General features: G+C 52.5%; 1 protein-coding gene across 1 annotated transcript in view; it reads right to left on the minus strand.

The window, feature by feature from the left end:
• AHRR (aryl hydrocarbon receptor repressor) overlaps positions 1 to 23,217 on the minus strand; it is a 69,681-nt gene extending 46,464 nt beyond the window's left edge. Inside the window, exons 1-3 of the mRNA XM_077749407.1 lie at positions 23,177 to 23,217; positions 21,086 to 21,158; positions 15,240 to 15,421 (exon numbers count right to left, since the gene is read on the minus strand). Of these exons, the coding sequence (XP_077605533.1) occupies positions 15,240 to 15,421; positions 21,086 to 21,158; positions 23,177 to 23,195 (274 nt within the window). The 5' untranslated portion in view covers positions 23,196 to 23,217. The remainder of the gene's footprint in view (positions 1 to 15,239; positions 15,422 to 21,085; positions 21,159 to 23,176) is intronic.
• Between the last annotated feature and the right edge of the window lie 518 nt (positions 23,218 to 23,735).

Genomic DNA, 23,735 nt, shown 5'->3' on the forward strand with positions numbered 1-23,735 from the left:
CCCCCCCACCCCCACTGGGCACCCCCACTTCCCCTCCTCTGCAGCCACATCCCGGCGGGGCACGCCCAGCGGGGCCTCCTCTGGGCTCCTGTCACGCGATGGGGCCATCAGTGCTGCAGTGACAGCCACCTGGACCCAGGCCAGGCCCTCGCGTGCGAGCAGAGCCGCCGCCGCGCCCCACCCCCAGGCCTGTGGCAAGACAGAAAGAAACCAAATGCAGGAGCCGGGGGTGGGGGCCAGCTTTCCCGGAAATCCATGCGAGCTGACAGCGCCTGCTGCTCGCTTCCCAGGTCCCACACTTCAGGGGCCCTCGGGGATGAGAAGCAGAGCAGCAAACTCCAGTGGGGTGTGGGGTCCCAGCCAGGGTCCCGCCTTCCCTCCCACCCCGCACCTCCTCAGCCCTCCTGGCTCAGCACCGCCCTGGATCTGCTTCTCCACCTTAGAGTTTCTCTCCTGGGTCCTGCTTTCTCTGTCCCTTGTGAATGCAGGTCGCACCCAAGGGCCTGAGCTGGGAGTGAAATGGGGGCTCGGGCTGTGGGCAAGGCAGCCAGTGCCCTGGGGACCTCTGCAGACAGACCTCACTGGTGGGTCTGCCCTGGGGGGTCCCCCCTCTCCACGCCTCCTCTCCTCCTTCATGACAAGGAACAAGCCCACCACCTGGCCCCTGTCACCCCTCATCTGCACCTGACTGTCCACAGCAACGGGTCAGGGAGCAGGTGTGGGTGCAGGGTGCCCTTCTGGGGAGCTGGTGAAAGTGTGGGGAGAAAGTCTACCACGGGCCCCCCAAAGGCCCAGCTTGTCGAGAAGGCCTTGAAGAGGGAAGGTCCAGGGATGAGAGCCCCCGCAGGCCAGCTGGAGATCAAGAGGCCCATCCACGCACAAGTGGCCCAGGCCCCGCGTGAGCCGCTGGCACTTGCCCTGCCCACAGAAAGGAGCCCGGGCTGTGGGCGTGGCTCCCACCAGGACCACGGCCCCCAGGGACTGGCCTGAGCCGCACATTCTGTGCTGGTCCGTGTGGCAGGGGGAGGGAGCGTGAGCCAGGCTGCCCACTCCCAGAAGCGAACGGACGCCCTCGGGCTCACAGCTCAGCCTGAGCCCTGATGGAAGCCTGCGCTGCTCTGTCCTCCAGGCTGCTCGCCGACCCTGAGTCACCCACCGACCCGGAGCAGCCGCAGTGAGACTCCCTAACGACTGGTGCTTCTCACTTTGCTGACCTCTTACGTCCTTGAGAAGGTTCATTTGGGACAGAGAGAGTCTGAAAACCCAGTGGCCACCCCAGTCCACACACAGGCCAGGGTGGGGGTGCTTAAGAAAGGAGGGGCCATTCCCTTTGAGGCTCAGACTGGGGCTGCCCGCGCCTTGCCAGCTCCTACCCCGCACCCCGGCCTCTTTGCTAAGAGACCTCATTTCCCTCACACAGAGGAGACTCGAGCAAGGTGCCGCCCTGGGCCAAACCACATGCCACTGGGGCCCAGTGTCCCACCACAGTGGCTGCTTAGCGGTCGTGTGGCGGGGTCCAGCCAATGAGAGGTGCCAAGGGTTCTTGGTGGAGGAGAAGCTAGAAGACTCCCCTGCTCTGGCCCTGAATGGTGCTGTGATGCGAAGAAGGTGGCAGCCACTTTGATCCCAGCTCAGGTGAAGCCAAGTCCTCGGCAGACAGGACAGGTGGGCCTGGGATGTAGGGCGCACTGAATGTGAGATGCGTGGAGATGTCTAGAGGCTGGGCAGGATTCCTGCCACTCAGAGTGATTAAAAGCCTGGGGCCCCACTGGAGGCTGGACTGAAACCCCACTTCTGACCATTTGCAGGTCCTGGAGTGGACGGGCCCGTGTCCACGGACCGGCTGAACGGAACACCTGCCCGGTGAAACCCGGCACGCTTTCAGAGTTGAGCCCGGGGGGCTCTGCACTGTGTGTGGGTAGCACCCACGGCATGTCTCCTCTGGGTCATCTCCTCCTCCAGCCCTGGCCTCGCAGCCCCTCACTGGTCAGAGCCGGTCCCCACACTTGCCTACACGTCCCTGTGGAGGCAGGTGACGTGACTGTGGCTCCGCTCTGCGTGTCCCTGTGCTATGCCCAGAGGTCAGGGGTCTGACGTCCGTCCCAGAGCCCCTTGGAGACACACTCAGCAGAGGAGAGCACACAGCTTAGAGCAGGGAGTGGCTCTAAGCCGACACCGACAGGCTTCATGCTCTGTGTGGGCTCCCTCTCGGCACGCCACCTGGGGGCCCGGGCCGCCCACCTGGAGGCTGACAGGTGCAGCACGCGGGGGGCCCGCCACGGCGGAAGGTCGGCTGTGTTGACTCGGTTCCATCCACCGTCAGGGCCTCTTCTGGAGGGCCGGCATGGGGCTTCTGGGCCCACGTGTGTTGGGGGTGGATGGGTGTCCCCTGCAGCCCTGGCTCACCTCTCCCCACACCTGGTCTCTCCAACCAGAGCAAGGCTGTGGCAGAGAGAGCAGGCAGGTGCTTCCCAGGAGTAGGGGCGATGGTGGGTGTGGGGCTGCACCTCGTGGGAGGGCACAGGCTCCCTAACAGGGTCTACAGACCTTCTGCACTTTCTACATCAGATTGTTAGGCCTTCACGTCATAGTTTTCAAACTTTCAAACCATCCCTCCCTTTACTTTTCAAGGACGAAAAGATTAACTCCTTGCTTTGCCTCTGACAGATGGAAATGAAGAATACGTGCTGGAAGGGAGGGTTTGCCGTGCTTCCTGAGGACCCAGGCTGTTCACAGAGGACAGTCCTGGCCTCTCCGCTACCTTCTCTGCACCCGGACGCAGAGGCCTGCCCGGCTCCTGCACAGGGGAGGGGAAAGGGAAACCGGAACAGCACCCTCAGGCTCTCTGGGCAGGAGGTTGCTAACAAGCACAGCCTCATCTAGCCACTGAAAGGCGGGGTCCCGACAGACACGTGGGGAGTGCCCAGGTGGGTGGCAGGCTGAGAGGGAGGTGGGCCACGTGCAAACCCCATGGCAGCCCCTTTGCAGCTAAGAACAGCCAGCTGTGTGCATAGCAAGTGAGTCCAGCATGTGTGGGAATAGGTGCCTGGGTCAGGGCCAGTGTCTGCGAAGGAGCCCGGACAATGAGGGTCCTGGAGAAGCCCCCGTCCTCCCAGAAGACAGGTGGCACCAACTGAGAGGGGCAGAGTGCTGGCCAGGCTGCTCCTGTGGGCGGGGCATCCCCAGAGTGAGGACGTGCCGACCCCTCCTGGGAGGGCAGGCCTCTTCACCAGGGGCGCGCACAGACTTTCTTATGGTTCCCATGAAAAGGTGGAGTGCCTCAACCTGCGCCTTCCCTGCAGCTCTGCGGGGACCCCACCCACTCCAAGGGCCCTCGCCCATGACCTGCTCCAACTCTGCAGGCAGATGGGGGGTTTCACGGCAGCTCCTCTCCTCGACACTCCACTTCACCCAGGCTGCAGGCCTGGCCGGAGGAGACCCCCTTGAGGGGCCGCACCGGGCGGGGTCGGGGGCAAGCCTGCTGGCCTTCCCTTCCCAGGTGATCCATCCGTTTGAGGCTGGTTGTCTCTCCATGCCGGTACGGGGGGGAGGGGCACCCCAACCACGTGCCCACGGCCTTCCCAGGCAGTGCCCCCTCCTATGAATCGCAAAATGATTTCACGATTACACACAGGGGCCCCCACAGGCAGGACACACGGCGACTGACATTGATATCTCTTAGTCCCCACATCACGCCAACCAACCAGGTGGTCACAACAGGTAAGAAAACGGGCCTGGAAAGGTGGATGGAGGAAGAGTAACCAAGGCTGTGTGTACGTGTGGCACGTCCTGTGCGACGGTGTGTACGCTGCTGTGTTGGGGCCTGGACAATGAACACATGAGGGAGGGAGGAGAAACACAGTGCTTTACGCACATTGCTTCTGACACGCGGCGTAGGCACATTTCAACTGCAGGCGAAGATGCCTGCACCCCGGGTGCAGGGGAGGGGCGGCCGGGGCGAGCGTCCTCGCAGGTGTGTGCCCTTCCAAGACCCTGCAGAGGCAGCCCGTGGGGAGAGGGGTTAAAGCTGCCATGCAAAGCCTCAAGTTCCCTAGGCAAGAAAAAAACATCAGGAGAATAAATAAACATGCTTGCCTCTCGCAAGCACTGCATTTAGAAAATACGAGCACATTCCAAGATGTATATCGCATCACGTTGTTGATTTTCTATAAAAATTTTCATATTTTCCGAAATGTACCAGGCACGCTTTAGAGATTTCACACTTTAATACAGCTGGAAAAGCACCACAGAAAAAGCATTTCCTCAGACCCAACGGTGACAAGGAGAGGCAGGGGCCACCCCATCCACTTTCTCTGGTCAAAAGAATACATTTCCACTTTGAGGCGTTCCGTGTAAGTTGGGTCACATGTCCTGCAGAGAAAATGTACTCTATCCTTAAATCCCCAGAGCAGGATGCAACCAAAAATAGCTCTTTGGGAAGGAAAAGAGAGAGGAACATTACTTCTACACATTGGGGATCCATATTCCTTTCGTGGTGTGAAACATCTGGAACAAGCCGACTAGCTGGGCACTTTTGTTACGTTTCAGTGCATCACAAGACGCATACAGACGCATCAAGCCAAGGGTTCAAGAAACATTTTGTGAAACACAACAAAACATAACCCAAAAAGCATGCTGGTGCTTTGAAAAAGTCCAGTACTTGCTCGGTGAATAAGTGACGGTGCGCAGGCACAAGAGGCAGCGAGCAGGGCCCGTGGCACTGACACCCCAGGGTCAGCGAGCCTGGTCTGCCTCTGGGCACTTCAGGCCTCGGGAGGCGCGCCCGGGGCGTCTGCTAGCAGTCTGGGCTGTGCCTACAGGCCCAGCGTCCCGAGCTTTGGAGAAACAAAGCTGCCAGTGAACATCTGATTCATGTATAAACAATGAATTTATAATAAATTTATGAAGAAGCCTCCAGTTACATAACCTCAAATTTGCAAGTAACCTGACGAGGTGGTCGTGTGAGTCCTCACCACATGTCGCTATGAAGAAGTGGTTCCTATCAGTCATGCATCAGGCTGAGTGGAGGTGGAAGGCCTCAGTGTCCAGAGCTGTCCTGGCGCATGGGGGCCTCCGCAGGATGCGGTCATTCCCTTGCTCAGGCAGGCACCCCTTTCTTCAGTGTCTGCAATGCCAGCCCGTCCTGGGGGTGAACACCCTGGGGCAGGCACGATGGGAGAAGAGTGGCTGGGGAGGCAGCCTGGGTGGGGGGGAGCCTGGGGATGGCACTGAGTAACAACCTGGAGAAGCTGAGGCACCGGCGGGCACCTGGCTGCAGGAAAATGAGCCCAGCGGGTGCGCGGGGCTATCAAGGGAGCATCCCCAGCTGAGACACAGGAAGACCCCTCCTCACGCTCTGTGGCACCCTGTTCCCACACTGTATCCCAGTCCCCCCAGGGACGTGCTCTTCCCCCGCTCCCGACTGCCACGATTCACACCCCAGAGCTACTCTTCAGGCTTGCAGTTTGCCTTCCGTCTCCTTCCTCTTACAGAGCAGCTCCAAGAATAGCACCAAGCGCACCGTAGGCTTTGCCCAGAGACTCCACCCAGTTCCTCCCAACACCCTTTCAGCCAGACGTCGGCCCCGCATCTCCTTCACCCAGGCTCCTTGGTCCACCTTGACTTCTGTGACCTTGACCCTAAAGATCTTTGCCAGTTACTCTGCAAACTGCTCCTCAGCTTGGGTTTGTCTGGTGTTTCCTCACGACTAGACCAAGGTCTATACTACCCTCAGCAGGAACACTGCCCAAGAGAAAATGTGTTCTCTGCCTCCTGTTGTGTAGAACCTGATGCCAATGTATTCTACCACCTGAGGGGCCAGAGTTGGTGGCCTAAGATAGGTGGTGGGTTTCTCCATCCTAAGTTTTTCCCTGAAGCATGACTCATACTTTGTTGGGAGACAGTTCAAGACTACAAAAATTCCACTTCTGGCACCACTTTCACCCACTAATTTTAGTACTGACATCTCTTGTCTGAATTATTACTACAATGGTTACCGACAGATGATTTTAAAAGTCACTTCGGTCTCCAATCACCTGTCCACAGCCTGTACTTCTGTCTTTGTCAGCAGTCTGCCCTAAGGAGAATTTTGTCTTTTTTGTTTGTTTGTTTATTATTTATGAGAGAGAGAGAGTATACATGAGCAGGGGAGGGTCAGAGAGAGAGGGGGACACAGAATCTGAAGCAGCTCCAGGTTCTAAGCTGTCTGAACAGAGCCTGACATGAGGCTCGAACCCACAGGCCATGAGATCATGACCAGAGCCAAAGTCGGATGTTAAAACCAACTGAGCCACCCAGATGCCCCAGGAGAACTTTGTCTTATCATTCATTCAGTCATTCATTCACTCATCCATACATATCAGCGTGGGCTTATGGAATTCTATTTTATTCACTGGGTTATGATCTATTACTCTTCTTTTTCATTTTAATGCTGAAATGGTCCAGACTTGGCCAGTGAGAGCCCCTTCGGGGTGGTTGTGTCTGGCGGCATGTCTCCATTCCTCCCTGAGCACTGCCTCACTTTCTGGCTTGAGCCGCTTAAGCTTACCTGTGCTTTCCTTGCCCCAACTCTGGAAGGAGGCCTGAGTTCCTTTTGATGGTGAACAGTGTCTAGAAACCAAGATGTGAGTGTGAGCTGTGCTACCTTAGACCTTGCCAGTGGACAGAGCACACACCTATACACATATATTTACATCTAGAGCTATCTTTGTACTTTGAAAATAATGAGCAAACACTAGTGCCTCCAATTCCAATTCAACTTCACAGGATTCGGTACAGAGTGGAATTATTTTTCCTTTAATATTTGGTAGAGATTGCCTTAAATCCATCTAGGCCTACATTTTAACTACTGATTCAACTTATTTAATAGTCATATGGCTATTTAGGGTTTCTATTTCTTCTTGAGTCATTTCTAATGAGCTATATTTCTAGTAATGTATTTATGTTTTCAAATTTATTTACAGAAATTTGTTCATAATACCCTCCAATTATCTTTTAAATATCTGTAGCGCCTATAATCATGTTCCCTTTAGATCCCTAATACTATTCACCCCTTTGTCCTCATTCAGTCTCACCAGATCTTTACAAATGTTATCATTTTAGAGGATCTCTATTGTATGTTTCTTTTCTATTTCACCAATATCTTCTCCTTTATTATTTTTCTTTATTGGACTTTTTGTTTATTTTGCTTTGCTTTATCAGAACTACTAAACCTAATGCTTAGTTCATTAATTTTCCACTTTTATTCTTTTATATATAAACACACAAGGTTATTTATTTCTGAGGGTTACTTTAGCTGCATGCCCCACATTTTAATTTGTAAATATTTTCTAAATTCATAATGTTTTCTTCTTTCATCTATGAGTTATTTACAAGTGTGTTTATTTCCAAATACAAGGGTTTTCAAGTCATCTTTTTATTATTGATTTCCAGCTCCATTGCATTGAGGTCTTAACATGCATTTGTCATGAGTTTGTCTTTCGAAATTTATTGGGACTTGCTTTTATTGGTCAGTATGTTTTCAGTATATTTATAAATTCCATGCAGGCTTGAAAAGATATGAATCCTATAGTTTCAGCGTACAGTGCTCTATGTGTTTCCTTTAGATTAACCCTTTTTGCATTGTGAAATCTCTTAGAATCTTTACTGATTTTTATTTATTTGATTTATTAAATACTGAGAGAATGACTTAAAATCTTTCATGAGGATGAATTCATCTGTTTTTCTATAGTTCTGTCAATATTTGCTATACATTTTCAAAGTTATGTTACTAGAAGCACATAAATGTAAAATCATTTTAGTGCTGGGGTGCCTGGGTGGCTCAACTGGATAAGCGTCCAACTCCTGATTTTGGCTCAGGTCATGATTTCATAGTTTATGAGTTTGACCCCTACGTCAAAGCTTGGGATTCTCTCTCCCTCTCTCTCTGCCCCTCCCCTGCTTGTTCTCTGTCTCTGTCTCTGTCTCTGTCTCTGTCTCTCTCTAATAAATCAACTTAAAACAAGCAAACAAACAAAATCATTTTAGTGCTTGATAAAATGTTTTCAATTAAAAACATTTTAATTGATATAAGAATTTAAAATAATTATGTAGTAACTCTCTCATGATCTCCAGTAATGGTTTTTAACCAAAAACTACATCTTTTACATTAAAATGGCTTCATGAGATTTCTTTCAGTTAGCATTTTCCCGACATATCTTTTTCCATGCTTTCCCTTTCAACCTTGCCATGCCATCTGTAAGCAGACACAGTAATCCACCCTAAGAACCTTATCTTTTAGTTGTCATGTTTAATCTATCACATCTACTGTAATTCATGACATATTTGGGATTTTGTGTTTTCCACTCCACCCTTCCACATCTCTGTTTTCTCCTTTCTTGTCTAAGAAGATTGATTACATTTACTCATTCTACATTTTCTCTCTATTAGTTTGAAAGGAAACCCCATTTCTTTCATCCTGATGATTATCCTAGACAGTTTATGACGAATTACTTAGTCAACTTCCACAGGAAATTAACACAAGAACCACTGAAGTCTGTGCCTCAAGTCTCCCTCTCCACTTTTATGGCTAGGAATTTATTCTCTCTCCCTTGTTTTGTTCTTAACAATATGGCAGTATTACTGTTCGATACCGTCAGTGTTTGCTACAATCTGCCCACAAGTCACCACCTTCCTGCTCTTCCATCCATCTCCACTCCAAGTCTCCCGCCGGGAATTCCCTTCCTTCTGCAAGAAGTACATCCTTTAAAATTTCCTTTAATGGAGGCACCTGGGTGGCTCAGTCAGTTAAGCATCCAACTCTCGAGTTCAGCTCAGGTCATGACTTCATGGTTTGTGTGATCGAGCCCCACATCGGGCTCTGTGCTGACTGGGTGGAACCTGCATGGGATTCTCTCTCCCTCTCTCTGTCTACCCTCCCCAGCGTGTGCACATGCACCTTCTTAAAAATAAATAAATAAACATTTTTTTTAAGTTTCCTTTAATGAAACTCTCTTTGGGTTCTCAGCTTCAGTTTGTTTTTGGTCTCTGAGTATTCCTTAATTTTCTGCTTGCCCATTGGTATATTTTAACATGTTTCAGATATTTTATCTTGCATTTTTGGCTGTTGGCAGCAGGATGACCGATTGATTACTGGCCTGTTGTATCACTGGAAATGAAATAAACTGTATGTTTGGTAGCAGAATTCCCCACTAGACTCTAAATGCCAAGGGGATGGGGGCACGATGGCTCTTCTGTTTTCTTGCCTTATAACAGGTTGTTAAGATGGAACTTTTCTGTCTGAAAGAGTTGAGGCCCTCTCAACAAAGTGCCAACTATACCCAAGTCCCAAAGTGAGGTTCCAGGCAACCTAGGCAGGGCTGCAAAGAAGGTGTCAGAAAGAAGAGACGCTCAAGAGTGAGAGGAGGACCTCCTTGGAGGGTCTGTGTTGTGAGTCGCACACCCCCCCCTGCACCCTGAAGACTCGCACCCGTCTACACTCAAGAGATCTAAAGGAAAAGGCGGTGCCCAACGCTCCTGGTAAGCACCCAGGCTGCATCCACGTGGGAAGGGCCATGCGCCAACCTAGTGGGTCCAAGGTGTGTGTTCCCCGGGGAGCAGGTAGGGTCATAACGCCCAGACACTGGCCTGAGATGTCTCAAGTCCTCCAAGATGGTGCCTAGAGACATGAGCAGCGACTGCAGCAAAAGAGGCTGGAGGCAGCATCTGACACCTGAGGCTAAGAGAGGAGGTGCCAGGACCAGCCGGAAAGAAGACAGTGCCAGTGTTACAACCACAGCCAAAGCCCCTTCTGCGTCCCCACTGAGCCTTGCCTGCCAGCTCATGGCAGTGCCAGTCCTCTAGGACCTCAGTGAACCCTCCCCTCTCCCCCCCGCTGCTGCTCTGAGCCAGAAGGGCAGGAAACCACAGCTACCAGTGGGGCAGGACCAGGCGGAGACGCAGTCAGCCTGGGCCCCAGCCCTCTGCCTGCTGGAGCCCCAGGGAGGGCTGGAAGCTCACACGTGAAGGACAGATCACACTAATGCCAAGTTCCGCCTGCACAGGGAGGCAACACGATGGAGGGAGAGGCTGGGGAGGGGACACTGAATTCCCTAGAAGGGACCAGACACACCCACGGCTGCCCTGGTCCTTCCACAGCAGTGGAGGGCCAGACAGAAAGGAGATGTGCTGGGGTGGGGAGAGAAAAGAATCAAAGCTGTATTGTGTTGAGCCGGAGTTCTAGCTCCTTCTCAGGGTCTCGGCAGATGCAAGTACCGGGAGGGAGGGAGTGAATCAGTGCAGGCACAGACCAGTGAGTGCTTGGTCCTCTTCCTGGAAGTAATTAAGATATAGTAGGGTAAATAAAACAATGCATAAAAGAATCAGGAATGATCTGATGGTACTGGGGGCAACTTCCTGCGGGGTCGGAAGCTGGAGGCCAGACAGTAGGGCAGGGCAGGCGCTCCATCCTGAATGACTCAAAGCTAGTGTGTCTCTGCTGGAAATGCCTCAGGGAGCCAATTTCTGGAGAGTGTCAGTGTTGGGAAGGAAGGGCAAGGGAGGGCGGCTCCAGCAGCAGATGAGGAGGTGAGAGGCAGCAGTGACCCAAAATCCACGTCCCTGGGGGACAAATCCACTGGACGCTCCACAGAGAGGAGAGGAGGCCGGTCCCAACACTCTTTCCCCCAGAAGGCCTTTCTCAGTCAGCCTGGGTCCCTGACACGGGCACTTAAATGGTAGACAGGTATTCCTCACAGCTCTAGCGGCTGAGGTCTGAGATCAAGGCACCAGCAGATTCAGTCTCTACTGAAAAGCCTTCCTGACTTACAGATGACGAGACGCATCCAGCAACTCTTCTCAGACCAGCACTAGCCCTGAGGCGGGGCCTCTGCAGGGCCTCATGGAGCCTTAACGGTCCTTAGAGGCACCAGCTCCAAACACAGCCACACGGGTGACGGCCTCGGTGCGTGCATCGGGGGTTACACACGTCCAGTCCATGACAGGGCTCGTCCAGAGAAGGTAACTCTAATGACAGCTGAAAACTGGTGCCACGCAGCTAACTGTATACGATTCTATTGCCGGTCATAAGATCATCAAGGCCAGCTGCCCTCCTGACATGCTGTGTGGGCAAGACCTCTCCGGAAGGTTCTGGGGGCGCACCCTCCTGACATGCAGGCTTCTGGACTTGGCCACCAGATGAACAAGGGGCCCGAATCCACCCCTGCGGGGCTCCGTTTGGCTTGTGCAGAATGGGGCCCCACAGGCCAAGTGCAGAAAACACAAAGGGACGGGGGCCCGGACGCACCCCATGGGCAGTGCTGTCCCAGGGTCAGGAAGGCCCACGTCCCCACAGACGGCCGGAACTCCTTTTCCACCTGCCCTTCTCACTCCGTTCTGCTTGCTGACGCTGCTCCCCTCTCTGACACTTCTCTCCACAGCATCAGGAGCCCCGGCGGAAGCTCCTATCACAAGACTCGCGGGATGGACACACTGTGTGGACCTCGCGCCCCCTGTCACCTGTGACGGGGGTTCTCCACCACCTGAGCTCTGCTCCTCTGGCCAGCAAGCATCCCAGACGAGCCCACGCTGCAGAGCTAATGCCTGGGGAGGGTGGCCTGACCGACTACCGGGGTTACGTGGGGAGGTGCTGGGGCTTCTCAGGCCCCCACATTCTGGGGGACCCTCCACCTCAAGGGTCATTTGTGCTTCTCCTCAGCCCTGCCTTCCTCCTTTCTGTCAGCCCCCAATTTCCCATCTTGTGAACGTTGAAATTCAGAAGACTGGAAAATCCTACTCTTGCATTTGGGCAGAGGGATTGATAATGTGGAAGCACTGACTGTCCCCCTGCCTATGCAGAAACCAGATTAAAAAAAAATCCGCTGCCTTTCAAAAATCCACAAAAGCCAACACTAAAGTAAACATCACAGGCAAGTTTCCAGGCCTTATTACCTTTTGAGGCTGAAATCTTCCAGGTCACATCCTTCCCAAAGGTGACATTTTTTGGAAGCTTTAATGAGATTAGCTCACCTATTTCTGAGTCTGGAAGTGCAGGTTAAGATCAATTTTGTAGCCTCACATTTTGCTAACTACACAGTGGAAATGAATTCAGGAAAGCTTTTAGAATTTCCTCTAAAATGTGCAGCTTGAAGGGGATCACAAACTTCAGAATCCTTGATAGAAACAGTGCTGTGGAGAAACCAAGCTCTGTTTTGACACCTGACTGTGACAGTGGCCAGGCAGCTATGAGCTTTGGGCTGGCCCACCTGCTACGCCACCTGGAGTCAGCCTCAGACGTGAAGGGCATCCGCGTGCCCCGTGGGAGGCATGCGGCGGTGGCAGGTTGGGAACATCACTTACCTCTAGTTAAGAAGAGTGAGGCATAACATCTGCCTGAAGCCCTAGAAACAGCTGATTGGAGCCTTTCAGAGACTGCCAACCCCGGCCATCCAGAGAAGTGAGCTGGTCCCCTCCCAACCGCCCAGCCAGGAGGTCAGGTCTGCAAAGGTGTGTCAGAGGAGGGAGGTGACCACCAATCCCCACCCAGGGCAGCCCCAAACCCGCCGGAGCTGCGGTGGGAGGCCATAACAGAGGTGCTTCACAAAGGCAAGTCTGGGGACCTCGGTGTGTCCTGGCACCTGAGCCAGGGCTCTCCACCACATTCCGTGTGACTTTGTCAACTTACTCACCATGTCACAAAGCTCCTAGAAAAGCACCCTTGTCCTGCACAACACGAAAATGCTCCAAGTCACATCGGTGAGCTGATCTCAACAGCACTGAGGCTCAGAGTGACCACCAAATAGCCTTGGGCATGGGGATAGGGCCCTGGGGCATGGGGATGGGGGCCCTGGGGCATGGAGATGGGGCCCTGGGGCATGGGGATGGGGCCCTTGGGGTATGGGGATGGGGNGATGGGAGTCTAGGGGCATGGGGATGGGGCCCTGGGACATGAGGATGTAGCCTCCGGGGCATGGGGAAAGGGCCCCCGAGGCTCTCAGCTTCTACTCAGAACACAGATGTTCAGGAAGAGCTCCTCCACTTACAACGAAGTGCTGAACCACCTTCCCATCTGTGGGCTTTCCTGGCCCCTCACCTGAGGTCCCAGGGCCACCAAGAACCCGAAATTTAAGATTCTAGCACTTCAAGAAGACAGGGCCCGAGCCAGACATGCGGACACTAGGAAGGAGAATCCAGACGAGAGACACAGGCTTGAAAGTGAGAGAGCACAGCAGCTATGGAGGCTGGGGGACAGGACTCTGCACTGCATACAGCTGCCCGCAGGAGAGAGCCCTGTCACCTGAGGGCCTGGGGATCCCAGTGCAGCGGGGGAAGGAACACAAAACTCCTCTGTCCCTGGGGAAGGGGCCCAGACCACAGCTGGGGAGAACACGAGGCCCCCGACCCAAGATGCAGGACCTTGGCAGCAAGAGGCCAGAGCCTTAGACAGCCTGGGGTGAGGGGCTGCCTCAGCGCAGCCTGCAGACAGCACCTGCCCCCTCACCTCCTCTGGGAAGCCCACCAGCCCACAAAACCCTCCTGGTGACTTCCACCGAGTGCCACCCCATGCCATGGCACCCACCGTTCTCTGCCACCCTTCAGAATACTGCAGCGGTAGTGTTTTGTGAGCTTGTGCCTCCAGCCATGGAAGTCTGGGTGACAGACACCCAGATGGCACCCTTTTAACCCAAAGGAAAAGTGCGTGGTTTAGTGATGAAGACTGATCTGGGCTGAGTGCTGGGTGAGCTCCAGGCCAGGCTGCAAATCCCACTGGACCATGTCAGGGATGGAAGAGGCAGGTAGCATGGGGACGCACAAGGGTGCAGGGGATCAGGGATGGCCCAGAGGGGTCCTGGGTGTGGCCAATGTGTCGGCCATCAGCCCTCAGGACGAAGCCTGGCTCAGCAGACCCCATGGCCATACAGTTCAGGGCCCTCAGCCTCCCCATGAGGGCAGGTGGCCTTTTCACGATGGGACATCTCAGTGTGGCTCAGGATCATCCCAGACTACCCACTGGGCTCCACGCCCCAGAGCAGGACGGGGACACACATGGGTGGGCCCCCAGGGTTCTGGGGTATCAGACGGAGGCTGGGAGGGAGCTCCGTGCAGATCTCTCATACACAGAGCAGGCTCTCCGAGCCCAGTAGTGGTCAGACGTTCTGGAATCCCTGCTCCATGAGGAAAATGGAGGCCAATGTGGGAGCCCTTGGGAGGGGTCAGTCGGCGAGGTGCCCAGCTGGAGAATGCACCGGGCAGAGCTGCCTACAGGCCCCTGATCTTTCCTCACGGTGGGCTCTCTGGAGGAAGCTGGGGTTGAAGGCAGGCTAAGTCCTCAGGAAAACCGCCCTCCTCCTCCCGGGGGGCTGGAGAAGGCCAGCAACGTGCAGTGGCCGAGCCACACCTCAGACACATCTGATTAACGTGCAGTCTGGGCCTTGCCATAATCGTCTCAGGGAAAACTGTCCCCACCAGTGCGGGAGCTGGGACAGACCTGGGACCACATCGCCTGAGGGCCTCCGCCCTGGCCAGCTGTCCTCACGGCAGCCCAGAATGTTTTGTGCAGCAACATGAGGATGTGCAGAAACTGACCCCCAAAGCCTTTGGGTAGAGAGCATGGACTCTGCTGTTGGCCGCGGCCCCCACCACCCCCTAGTGTCCAGACCTGCCCCTTTTACACATTTTTCTTACCCACTCCCAAAGTCACGTAGTAAGTCATGATCTGGTAAGAAGTTCAGACTTAGTTCAGGATGATGACAGCAGTCACGGGCCCAGAAATAGGGTGGTGACAGCCACATTTCTTTACCAGGAACTGGGCCAGGACACGTGGAGAATAAGGCTTGGCTGGGAGCATCAGATGTTGGAGAGCACCCACCCCCAGCTACTGCGAGGGTCTGGCACACCAGGGCCCCCTGGTGCGGAGGGGCTGGCTGCGGTCACAGCGTGCTCAGGACAGACAAAGCAGCGACACGGAAGGATGGCCACCCAACACTTACATGGGCTAACAGGGGAACCAGCTCAGCCCTGCTCCTGCTTCCTCACAAAGCAGATCTGCCTGGTCCTCTGAAGCCCTGAGGCTGTGGGGAAGCTGAGCAGGGGAGGCCCAGCCCGACACTTCCCCAGAGACCTCTGGCTCGTCGGCATTCCGTGCCCGCTGCAAGACAGGAGGTGCAAACTGGCCCAGCCCAGTAAAGTGGGGTGGGACTCAAGTGAGAGCGAAGCGGGCCCAGGCGACACCACGCTGAGCACGCATGGACAGATGGGAGTCCTACCTTGGAAGAAGCTCTTCACCCTGAGGTAGCTGACGCTGAGACGCAGGACAGAAAGCTTGTCCAGCTTAGACACGATGTCCGGAGGAAGCGGAAGCAGGCTGGCCAGGTGGTCCAGCTCGGCATTGAGGCGGTCCCGGTGCCGCTTGGAAGGGTTCGACTTCTCAGCGCCCGTGGCCGGCCTCCTGCGGGGAAGCAACCACCATGAGACTCGGGGTTCCCCGCCAGGGGCTGTCACCCCATGGGCACAAACCTGTCCCCAGAAGTGACCTTATGGTGCAGATCAGCTTCTAAATGGGAAAAGGTTCTGAGAAGGCTCCCAGTACTGTGCGCACAGGAAGCTGGGGTCCGTTACCAGAAGGGCACTCAGAGACAGAGAGCAGGCCTCGTTGGACACAGCTGCAGGCAAGCTATGTGGCTCCCGTACATTTCTTGACCTCTCTGTGCTAACTTTCCCCCAAGTGTGAGGAGGACCCTTGGCCCCAGGCTGCATGTGCTCAGCCTCTTTCGGCTTTTTTTAAACATATGACCTTTTCAGGACCTGGAGTCCAGGTACGACTGATGTCTCTGGGCCTCAGTTTCTCTACACAGCGGGGCTGGAAGGGACTGTGGGGAGGGTAATAGAGGACACTTGGGCACCCAGGCACTGTCCCACCTGCCTCTCCAGGGCCCTCAAGTCGTGGGCTGTGCCTCTGCGAGGTGGCTGGTGCCCTGGGTTCCGCCTCCCCCGGTCCAGGGCTTTCCTGTCCACCGTCCCTGCAGAGGGCAGAGCTGACCTCCCTTATCTGACCCTCTTACCACCCCCATGACAGTCCCCCTCCTCGGACCCTATTCCCCCTCACAGAAACAGGCCCTTCCCACATCACCCACATGGAAGCATCTGAACCTAAAACGGCAGCCACGGTGGGTGCAGCAGCCGGCAGCGGGAGGGGCTGTGGGCGAGCACTGGACCCAGGTCTGGCTCCCAGGCCCAACCTCCCCTGGGGTCGTGGCGCCTGGGAGGCTGGAGGGCTCCTGCTTCTAGGGGCTGCGGTCTCTTTTGTGCAGGAGTCCCTATCTGCCCCTGTGGGCCCGAGGCCTAGCAACCGTCTGTCAGGAGGGGCAGACACACAAAACACAGAGAAGCCTGATGCTCCTTCCCAGAGGCCACTTCTTTGTTTGTTTCGAGGTGTAATTCACATAACACTAAGCATTTCAGGGTGTACATTCATCTCTATCAAGTTCCAAAACATGTCCTGATGAGACTGTAGTTTCTCGTTCCTCCTCCAGCAGCGCCTGGTAACCACAGCTGCCTTCTGTCCCCACGGCCTCGCTTGTTCAGACATTTCACACGCGTGGGGTCATACAATGTGAGATGTTTCACATCTGGCTTCTTCACCAGCATCACGTTTTCAAGTATCTGTGGTGTAGCATTTGTCAGAACGCCATTCCTTCTTCTGGGTGAATCACTGTGTGGATGGACCACATTTGCTCACCTGTTCATCCGTCGATGGATGTTGTACGTGATGCTGTATAAGCCCAAGACTTTGTTCGCACCCCATTTTCAGTCCTTTCAGGTTCACGCACGGGAACGGGTGAGGGTCAGTGGCCCCTCCAGCTGGGTCACTGTGGTCCCTTCATCTAACCTTCGGAGAAGTTGCCAGATCAGCGGATACACCCGAAGACGTCATCACCAAGTAAGGGTTCGGTGCTCCACACCCTCATGGACACATTTGTTTCCTTTTTCTGTAGAACAGCCATTTTTGCAGGTGTGAAGTGGCATCTCACTGTGGTCTGATTTGTATCCCTTACTGACCGGTAATGGTGATGCCCTTTCCCATGCTTGTTGGCCATCTGTGCATCTTCTTTGGACAAATGTCTACCCCAGTCCTTTGTCCATTTTTTAATTGGGTTATTTGTCTTTTTAATGCTGAGTTATAGTTCTTTATATTCTAGATACAAGCCCTTTATCAGATACATAATTTGCAAATATTTCTCCTATATCTTTGCTTATCTTTTCACTCTGCTGTTTTTCTTCCTTAATGCGGCACATGGTCCCAAATCACTCATGCTGCTGGACACAATTTAAACCGGCAGGAGGCCTGGAAATAAACTGAGCAGCTCCAGTGTGGGCTGGTACCTGCTGTCCAGAGCAGAGCCCCCCCCACCCCCAAGTCGGCGAAAGACACCTGAGGCCTCCCCAAAGACAGAGTAGCACTCGGGGCAGGTGTGAGGGTCAGAGAAGGGGAAACAACGGGAGACCAGCAGATGGCCCCTGCTGAAACCTCACCCCTGTGCAGCTCACCTCAGCTGGAGGGAGCTGCCCACCTGTCTCCCCAGATAGCCTGTGCCTGAGAATGCGCTGAGCTGTGATCGCTCTCCCACCCTACCCTCATGCGACACCTGGGAGCGGGACACTAGGCTGCTGGGGATACAGGCTTTGGAAGAGCCCCTTTGAAGTCTCTCACAACACAGCTGCCCTTGATGCATCTCTACCACCCCGCTCCCCAGCCCCATGGGCCAGAGCAGAAACCACCCCACCCCACACCCACGGGCATGAGAAGGGATGGGGTTGAGGGGTCTCAGGCTCAGGCCCAGGGGCCCATGGACTGAGTTTCAAGTCCCTGGGTAGAGACTTAGCAGCAGGTGATGGGGTCCAAGGACCAGTGCCTTTAGCACAGGAATAGTGCAAGACGAGCCACAGCTGGCTCCGACGGAAGAAAGCCCTGTGGCACCAGAAGCATAAAACACGTGGAGCACACCTGGCAATGCTCCCTTTAAACTGACCTATAGATTCCATGTAATCACAATTAAAATTCCAACAATGCTTTTTACAGAAATGTACACACTGATTGTAAAATTTACATGGAGATGCAAAGGACCAAGAATAACTAATTAAAGAAGAACAAAATCAGGGGACTTATCCTTTTGATTTTTAAGCCTTCCCTAAATCTACAATGTTCAAGATGGTTTGGTATCACAGAAAAGATAGAAATATAGAAAATGGAACAGAATAGGGAGTCTAGAAATAAACCCACGTATTTCTGGACAATCCATTTGATAAAGATATTATGGTAGTTCAATAAGGGAAAGAAAATCCTTTCATTAAAGGGGCTGGTCAACTGGATACCCATGAAAACAGGTGAGCACCAATCCTCACTTCACACAATCCCCCCAAATTAACTCAAAGTGGATCACAGACCTGAATCTATAGCCTATTATAAAACTTTACAAGAAAATACATAAGAAAATCTTTGAGACCTTGGGATAGTCCCAGGACTCTTAGAAAACACACACACACACACACACACACACACACACACACANTAAACTGATCTTCATCAATATTTTTTAAATGTCTTTTGAAAATCACCATTAAAAAAATGAAAGGGGGCACCTGACTGGCTTTGTCAGTGGAGCGTATGACTCTTGATCTCAGGATCATGAGCTCGAGCCCCATATTAGGCATAGAGATTATTTTTATTTACTTGTTTGTTTATAATGTTTATTCACTTTTTAGAGACAGGGCATGAGTGGAGAAGGGGCAGAGAGAGAGGGAGACACAGAATCTGAAGCAGCTCCAGGCTCTGAGCTGTCAGCACAGAGCCCGACACGGGGCCTGAACTCACAGATCACCAGATCATGTCTAAGCCTATGTCAGATGCTCAACTGACTGAGCCACCCAGGTGCCTCTAGAGATTACTTTTTTAAAAAAAAGAAAATGAAATGAAAAGGTAAGCCATAGATTGGAGGGAAATGTCCACAAAAACTTGTATCCAAAATATGTAAAGAAGTTTTAAAATTCGATAAGAAGACAGCAAAGATAGGTAGATGGCAAACAAGCAAATGAACAGACGCCCAGCGCCCATTGGGAAAGAGACAGATTAAAGCCGTGGTGAGGTTGCATTGCCGCCCGTCCGAGAACCGGAGACAAGGCAGAGGGCCAGCGCCTCTGTGCGCTGCTCCCGGGAGTGTAAGCCGGTACAGCTGCTTTGGAAAACAGCTTGGTGGGTTTCTTTTTTTTTTTTTTTTTAATGTTTTATTTATTTCTAGGAGAGAGAGAGAGAGACAGCGTGAGCAGGGGAGGGTCAGAGAGAGAGGGAGTCACAGACTGAAACAGGCTCCAGGCTCTGAGCTGGCAGTCAGCACAGCCCGGCGCGGGGCTCGAACCCACGAACCGGGAGATCATGACCTAAGCGAAAGTCGGACGCTTAACCGACTAAGCCACCCAGGCGCCCCAGCTTGGTGGGTTTCTAAAAGTTAACACAAGTCTGCCGTATGAGTCAAAAATCCCACTCCTAGGTATTTACCCAAGAGAAATGACTTGTGTGTAAACATTCATGGCAGCTTTACCTGCAATGGCCCAAACCTGGGAACCACCTGAAAGTCCATCTGCAGGTGAATAAACAAACAGGTGCGTCCAGACCCGGGAGCACTACTCAGTAGCAAACAGCAGCACTCTAGGTGCACACAAACTGTGGATCAGGCTGAAGGAAAGAAGCCCAACAAAATGGTGTGATTCCATTTACAGAAAATTCCAGAAACGCTAAGCAGGCTACAGGACAGAGCATGTCAGGGCTGCTTGAATGCAGGTGAAGGCAGGGATGGCAAGCACACAGGACACTCTGGGTATGATTTGAGTGTCAGTAACCTTGATTTTGGTGATGTTCCATGGTGCATACACATGTCAAAGCCGACCAGGCTGCACCTTTAAACACGTGCAGTTCCATATCCTTCAGTTACAGCCCCAAAAATGCAAGTGACAAACACCCCAGGAGCTCACAGGGCCATTCCTTACTCAACACGGCAGTGTATTCACCAGAATGAGCCCTGACCAGCACACACAAGCAGGACTCAGCCCCACCACCACCCCGCCCTGGACCCAGTCATGGGGACACTCAGCTGCCTCCTGCCTCACCCTTTACCTGCAGAGCCAGGGAGGCCCACGTGGCCACACAACCAACTCAGATGATAAACTCACTTTCCAAAGTCCAGCCTCTTAAGCCTTTGCTGCCTGCCCTCGGGCGGTGGTGGCTGCGCTCCTGCGGACCTCTCACAGAACCCTGCGGCCGCCAGGGCCCAGGCGGGCAGTCTGGGTCACAGGAACACGGGCCCCAACACAGAGCCTTATACACACATGCTCACACTCGAACAGAACCATATTACACACACAGACACATACATACACACCAGAAACCCAGCCAACAGTGCATGTGCTGCAGGACCCCCTTGGAGGAGCCAGAGGTGGCCCCTGGGCTCTGGGAACTGCACGCTGCTGGCCTCCCAGCAGGCAGCTCCACGCCCGCTACCCCGCCGCCACGGCAGGATCCACACCTCGCAGGCCTGAGTGCCACTGGGCCAGCCACAGGTAGGGCCACAGGTCCCTCTCTCTCCTCTGGAACCTCCTGGAAGCCCACAGGCAGGCAGATAAGCCCCACGTGGTGTCCTTCATGTGTGGCAACACTCGCATAGGGGCTGTGGGTGTGTCCTCGTGAGGAGAGGTTTCACCAGGGCAGAGAGGAGATCTGGTCCCCACCAAAACCTATGGTGACATCTCAGACCCCTGTGCTGGCTTCTAGCCAAAAGGAGTCACTCAGCTGCCGCCGTGCAGTCAAAGTTAGGAAAGCAGCCCAAAGTCGCTAAGAAAGGCAACCAAGGGTTTCCAGGTGCACAGGGAACCCGCGACACACCCGCCAGCCCCAGGCACTGGGTCTCATGCTTTTCTGCAGCCCCTCCACCCCTCAGAAAGACGCAGCAAAACCTCTCCCTCATCCACTTTATTCCTAAAAGTCACTCCTTTCAATGAAAACGCAAATACCTCCCCCCTTCATCAGGAACAATCAGCAAAACCAGAAGATGTGATACTTTACTGTTTCTGAATGGGCTTCCTTCTTTTCCTTCCAGCATACATGCACTCCCCTGGTGGAATCATCATTTGTGGCCCTAAAAAAGGGGGGGAGCATAAAGTTCATTATGTTAAAGAGAGCCTGGCGCCCACACGACTCCCCAACCACCAAAGGCAGCAGCATCAGCCAAGGTCGGCCGCGTGTCTAATCAAGGAGCCAACACTGACCCCATACTGGGGCCCCACTCCTCATCGCCAACTGAACAAGATGACCCAAGGCACTTCTGGCACAAAGTCTGCCAATGGGAGCCACTCACACCCCATTTCCCTCAACAGGAAGATGCTGAAGGGTCAGGTGAGGTCACACAGCCTTGACCATGACATCTCCCTTTTGACCAGCAGTGTCATGGTCCCCCAGCCTGTCCTGAGGATCTGAGTCACTATACTCATACAGAGAATAGCTCATAAAGCTTACAGTAATTAAACATTCTGAGCCTGTCCACAGAAAATAGCTGTTTAGCATCCATGAGCAGGATACGGCCAAGGTTCTAAGGAACAGTTCGCTGTGTCAGGGCTTTGATGGGGCTGTTTCTCTCACAGGAGCTGCATGCATCCTCTCTTGGTGGTGTTTGTGGTAGTCTTCTTCCTCTTCCCATCCCTCCTCTTTATAGCCCTATACTTCTGAGCCAACAGGCTTCCTCTTTTGTATGTAAGATCTCGCACTCAACTCCAAAGCACGGGACTTCCACTTTAGGCACTGATTCACAGCTGCACCAAGCCCAGCTGCACATACCCATTGGCTTCCACCAGCAGTACTGGACATGGTGCCTGTATCTGAGAGTAGGTCCTTAAGGAGTAGTCCGAGACTTGTGCCCTGACTCTGACCAGCTCACCCATCATCTCAAGGAGGGCATCAAAATCTTGATTCTTCCATGCAGTGAGGCTATCTGGAGCCTCACAAACATCCTGTGCAGTGACCACTCATTGCTAGGCACTGGGCCAATAGACTTAGAGAGAGGGTTAGGAGCCCTCGCCTGGCTTCAAGAAGAGGTAGACCCAACACACAATGTTCATTCTGTGTGTGAAGTGCCTTGAGAACATCAGAAATGTGTAACAAATGTGCTTTAAATTAAGAAACACATTTTGAATATAAAGATATAAGTAGGTAAAGTAAGTGGATAGGAAAAGATATGCCATGGAAACAGCCATCAAAAGAAACTGGGATAGTTATGTGACTAAGACAAAGATATAACCAGGGACAAGGAGAGAGATGCCGTGAAGACACAGCAATCCTACGTGTGTATGCATCTGCAAAACACAGGGGGTAAAAATTAATAAAACTGAACAGATAATTCATCAGAGACTTCAACACTCTTATTTCAGTAATCAATACAATAAGTAAGCCGAAAATCAGAAAGGATTTAGAATACCCAAACAGTAATAGACTTGAATTACAGAACTCTCCAGCCAACAACAGCAGAGTGTGCATTCTGTGCAGATGAAACATTCACCAACATAGACCAAATTCTGGGACTTAGACCAGTCTTGAACAAATTTAAAAGCATAGAAATCATACAAAGTATGTTCTGTGATAATAATGGGATTAAATTAGAAAGATACATGGAAAATTCCCAGATATTTGGAAAGCAACATGCTTCTAAATATCTATGGGTCAAAGAGAGGGTGTCAAAGAAATTTAAAGTATTTTGAACTGAATTAAAATGAAAACACAACAGACCAGATTTTGTGGACATGGCTGAGCAATACTTTAATGAAAACTGACAGAACTAAGCATTTATATTAGGAAAAAATAAAAGATCTCAAAAAATCTAAGCTTCTACATCAGGTAACTAGAAAAAGAGCAAATAAATCCAAATCAAGCAGAAAAACAGCAATAATAAAGAAGAAAAATCAACGAAACTTAAATAGAAGAGAAAAATTGATGAAATCAAAAGTTGGTTCTTTGAAAAGATCAACAAAATTGATAAACCTCTAACCAGATTGGTCAAGAGGTAGAGAAGACACAAATGACCAAAATCAGGAATGAAAGAGGGGTCATCACTACAGATCCCACAGACGTTAGAAAGAAAATAAGAGTATATGACTAGGAACTTACTTGTGTCCCCCAAATCCATATGTTGGAGCCCCAATCCTCCATTGGAGGGAGTGCCTTTAAGGAAGTGAGTAAGGTTAAATGAGGTCATAAAAGTGAAGACCTGACTTGTTAGAACTGCTGCCCTTATAAGAAGAGGAAGAGACACCAGGGGTCTCTCTCTTCATTATGTGTACAGAGTCATTGCAAACCAAGAAGAGAGTTCTCACTGGAAATCAAATCTGCAGCGTTGGGAAGGTCACGGAAAAGATGTGACTGCCAGCTGAACTGTGAGGTGGACCCAGGTACTAGGAAGGTCCTCATCCCCTTCCCTGTCCTTGGATGTGGGTTCCACTCATCTTTCCTACTCCCAGAGGCTGGTCCAAGGACACAGCCTTGAGATGGGGATGTGGCGTTGAGAACACATGCATAGTATACATGGCTGAGCCCAGTTACAGCCTCTTTATAAGCTTATAAGCTATGACCAGCAGGCATGGGATCCACTCATCTTTCTGCCATCTGAGACATGCTTTCATATGTAAGTTCCCTTTGCTTATTAAAACCACCACCTACCAACATGGAG

The sequence above is a fragment of the Crocuta crocuta genome, unplaced genomic scaffold (assembly GCF_008692635.1).
Source record: "Crocuta crocuta isolate KB4526 unplaced genomic scaffold, BGI_CrCroc_1.0 scaffold89, whole genome shotgun sequence".
Classification (NCBI taxonomy): domain Eukaryota; kingdom Metazoa; phylum Chordata; class Mammalia; order Carnivora; family Hyaenidae; genus Crocuta; species Crocuta crocuta.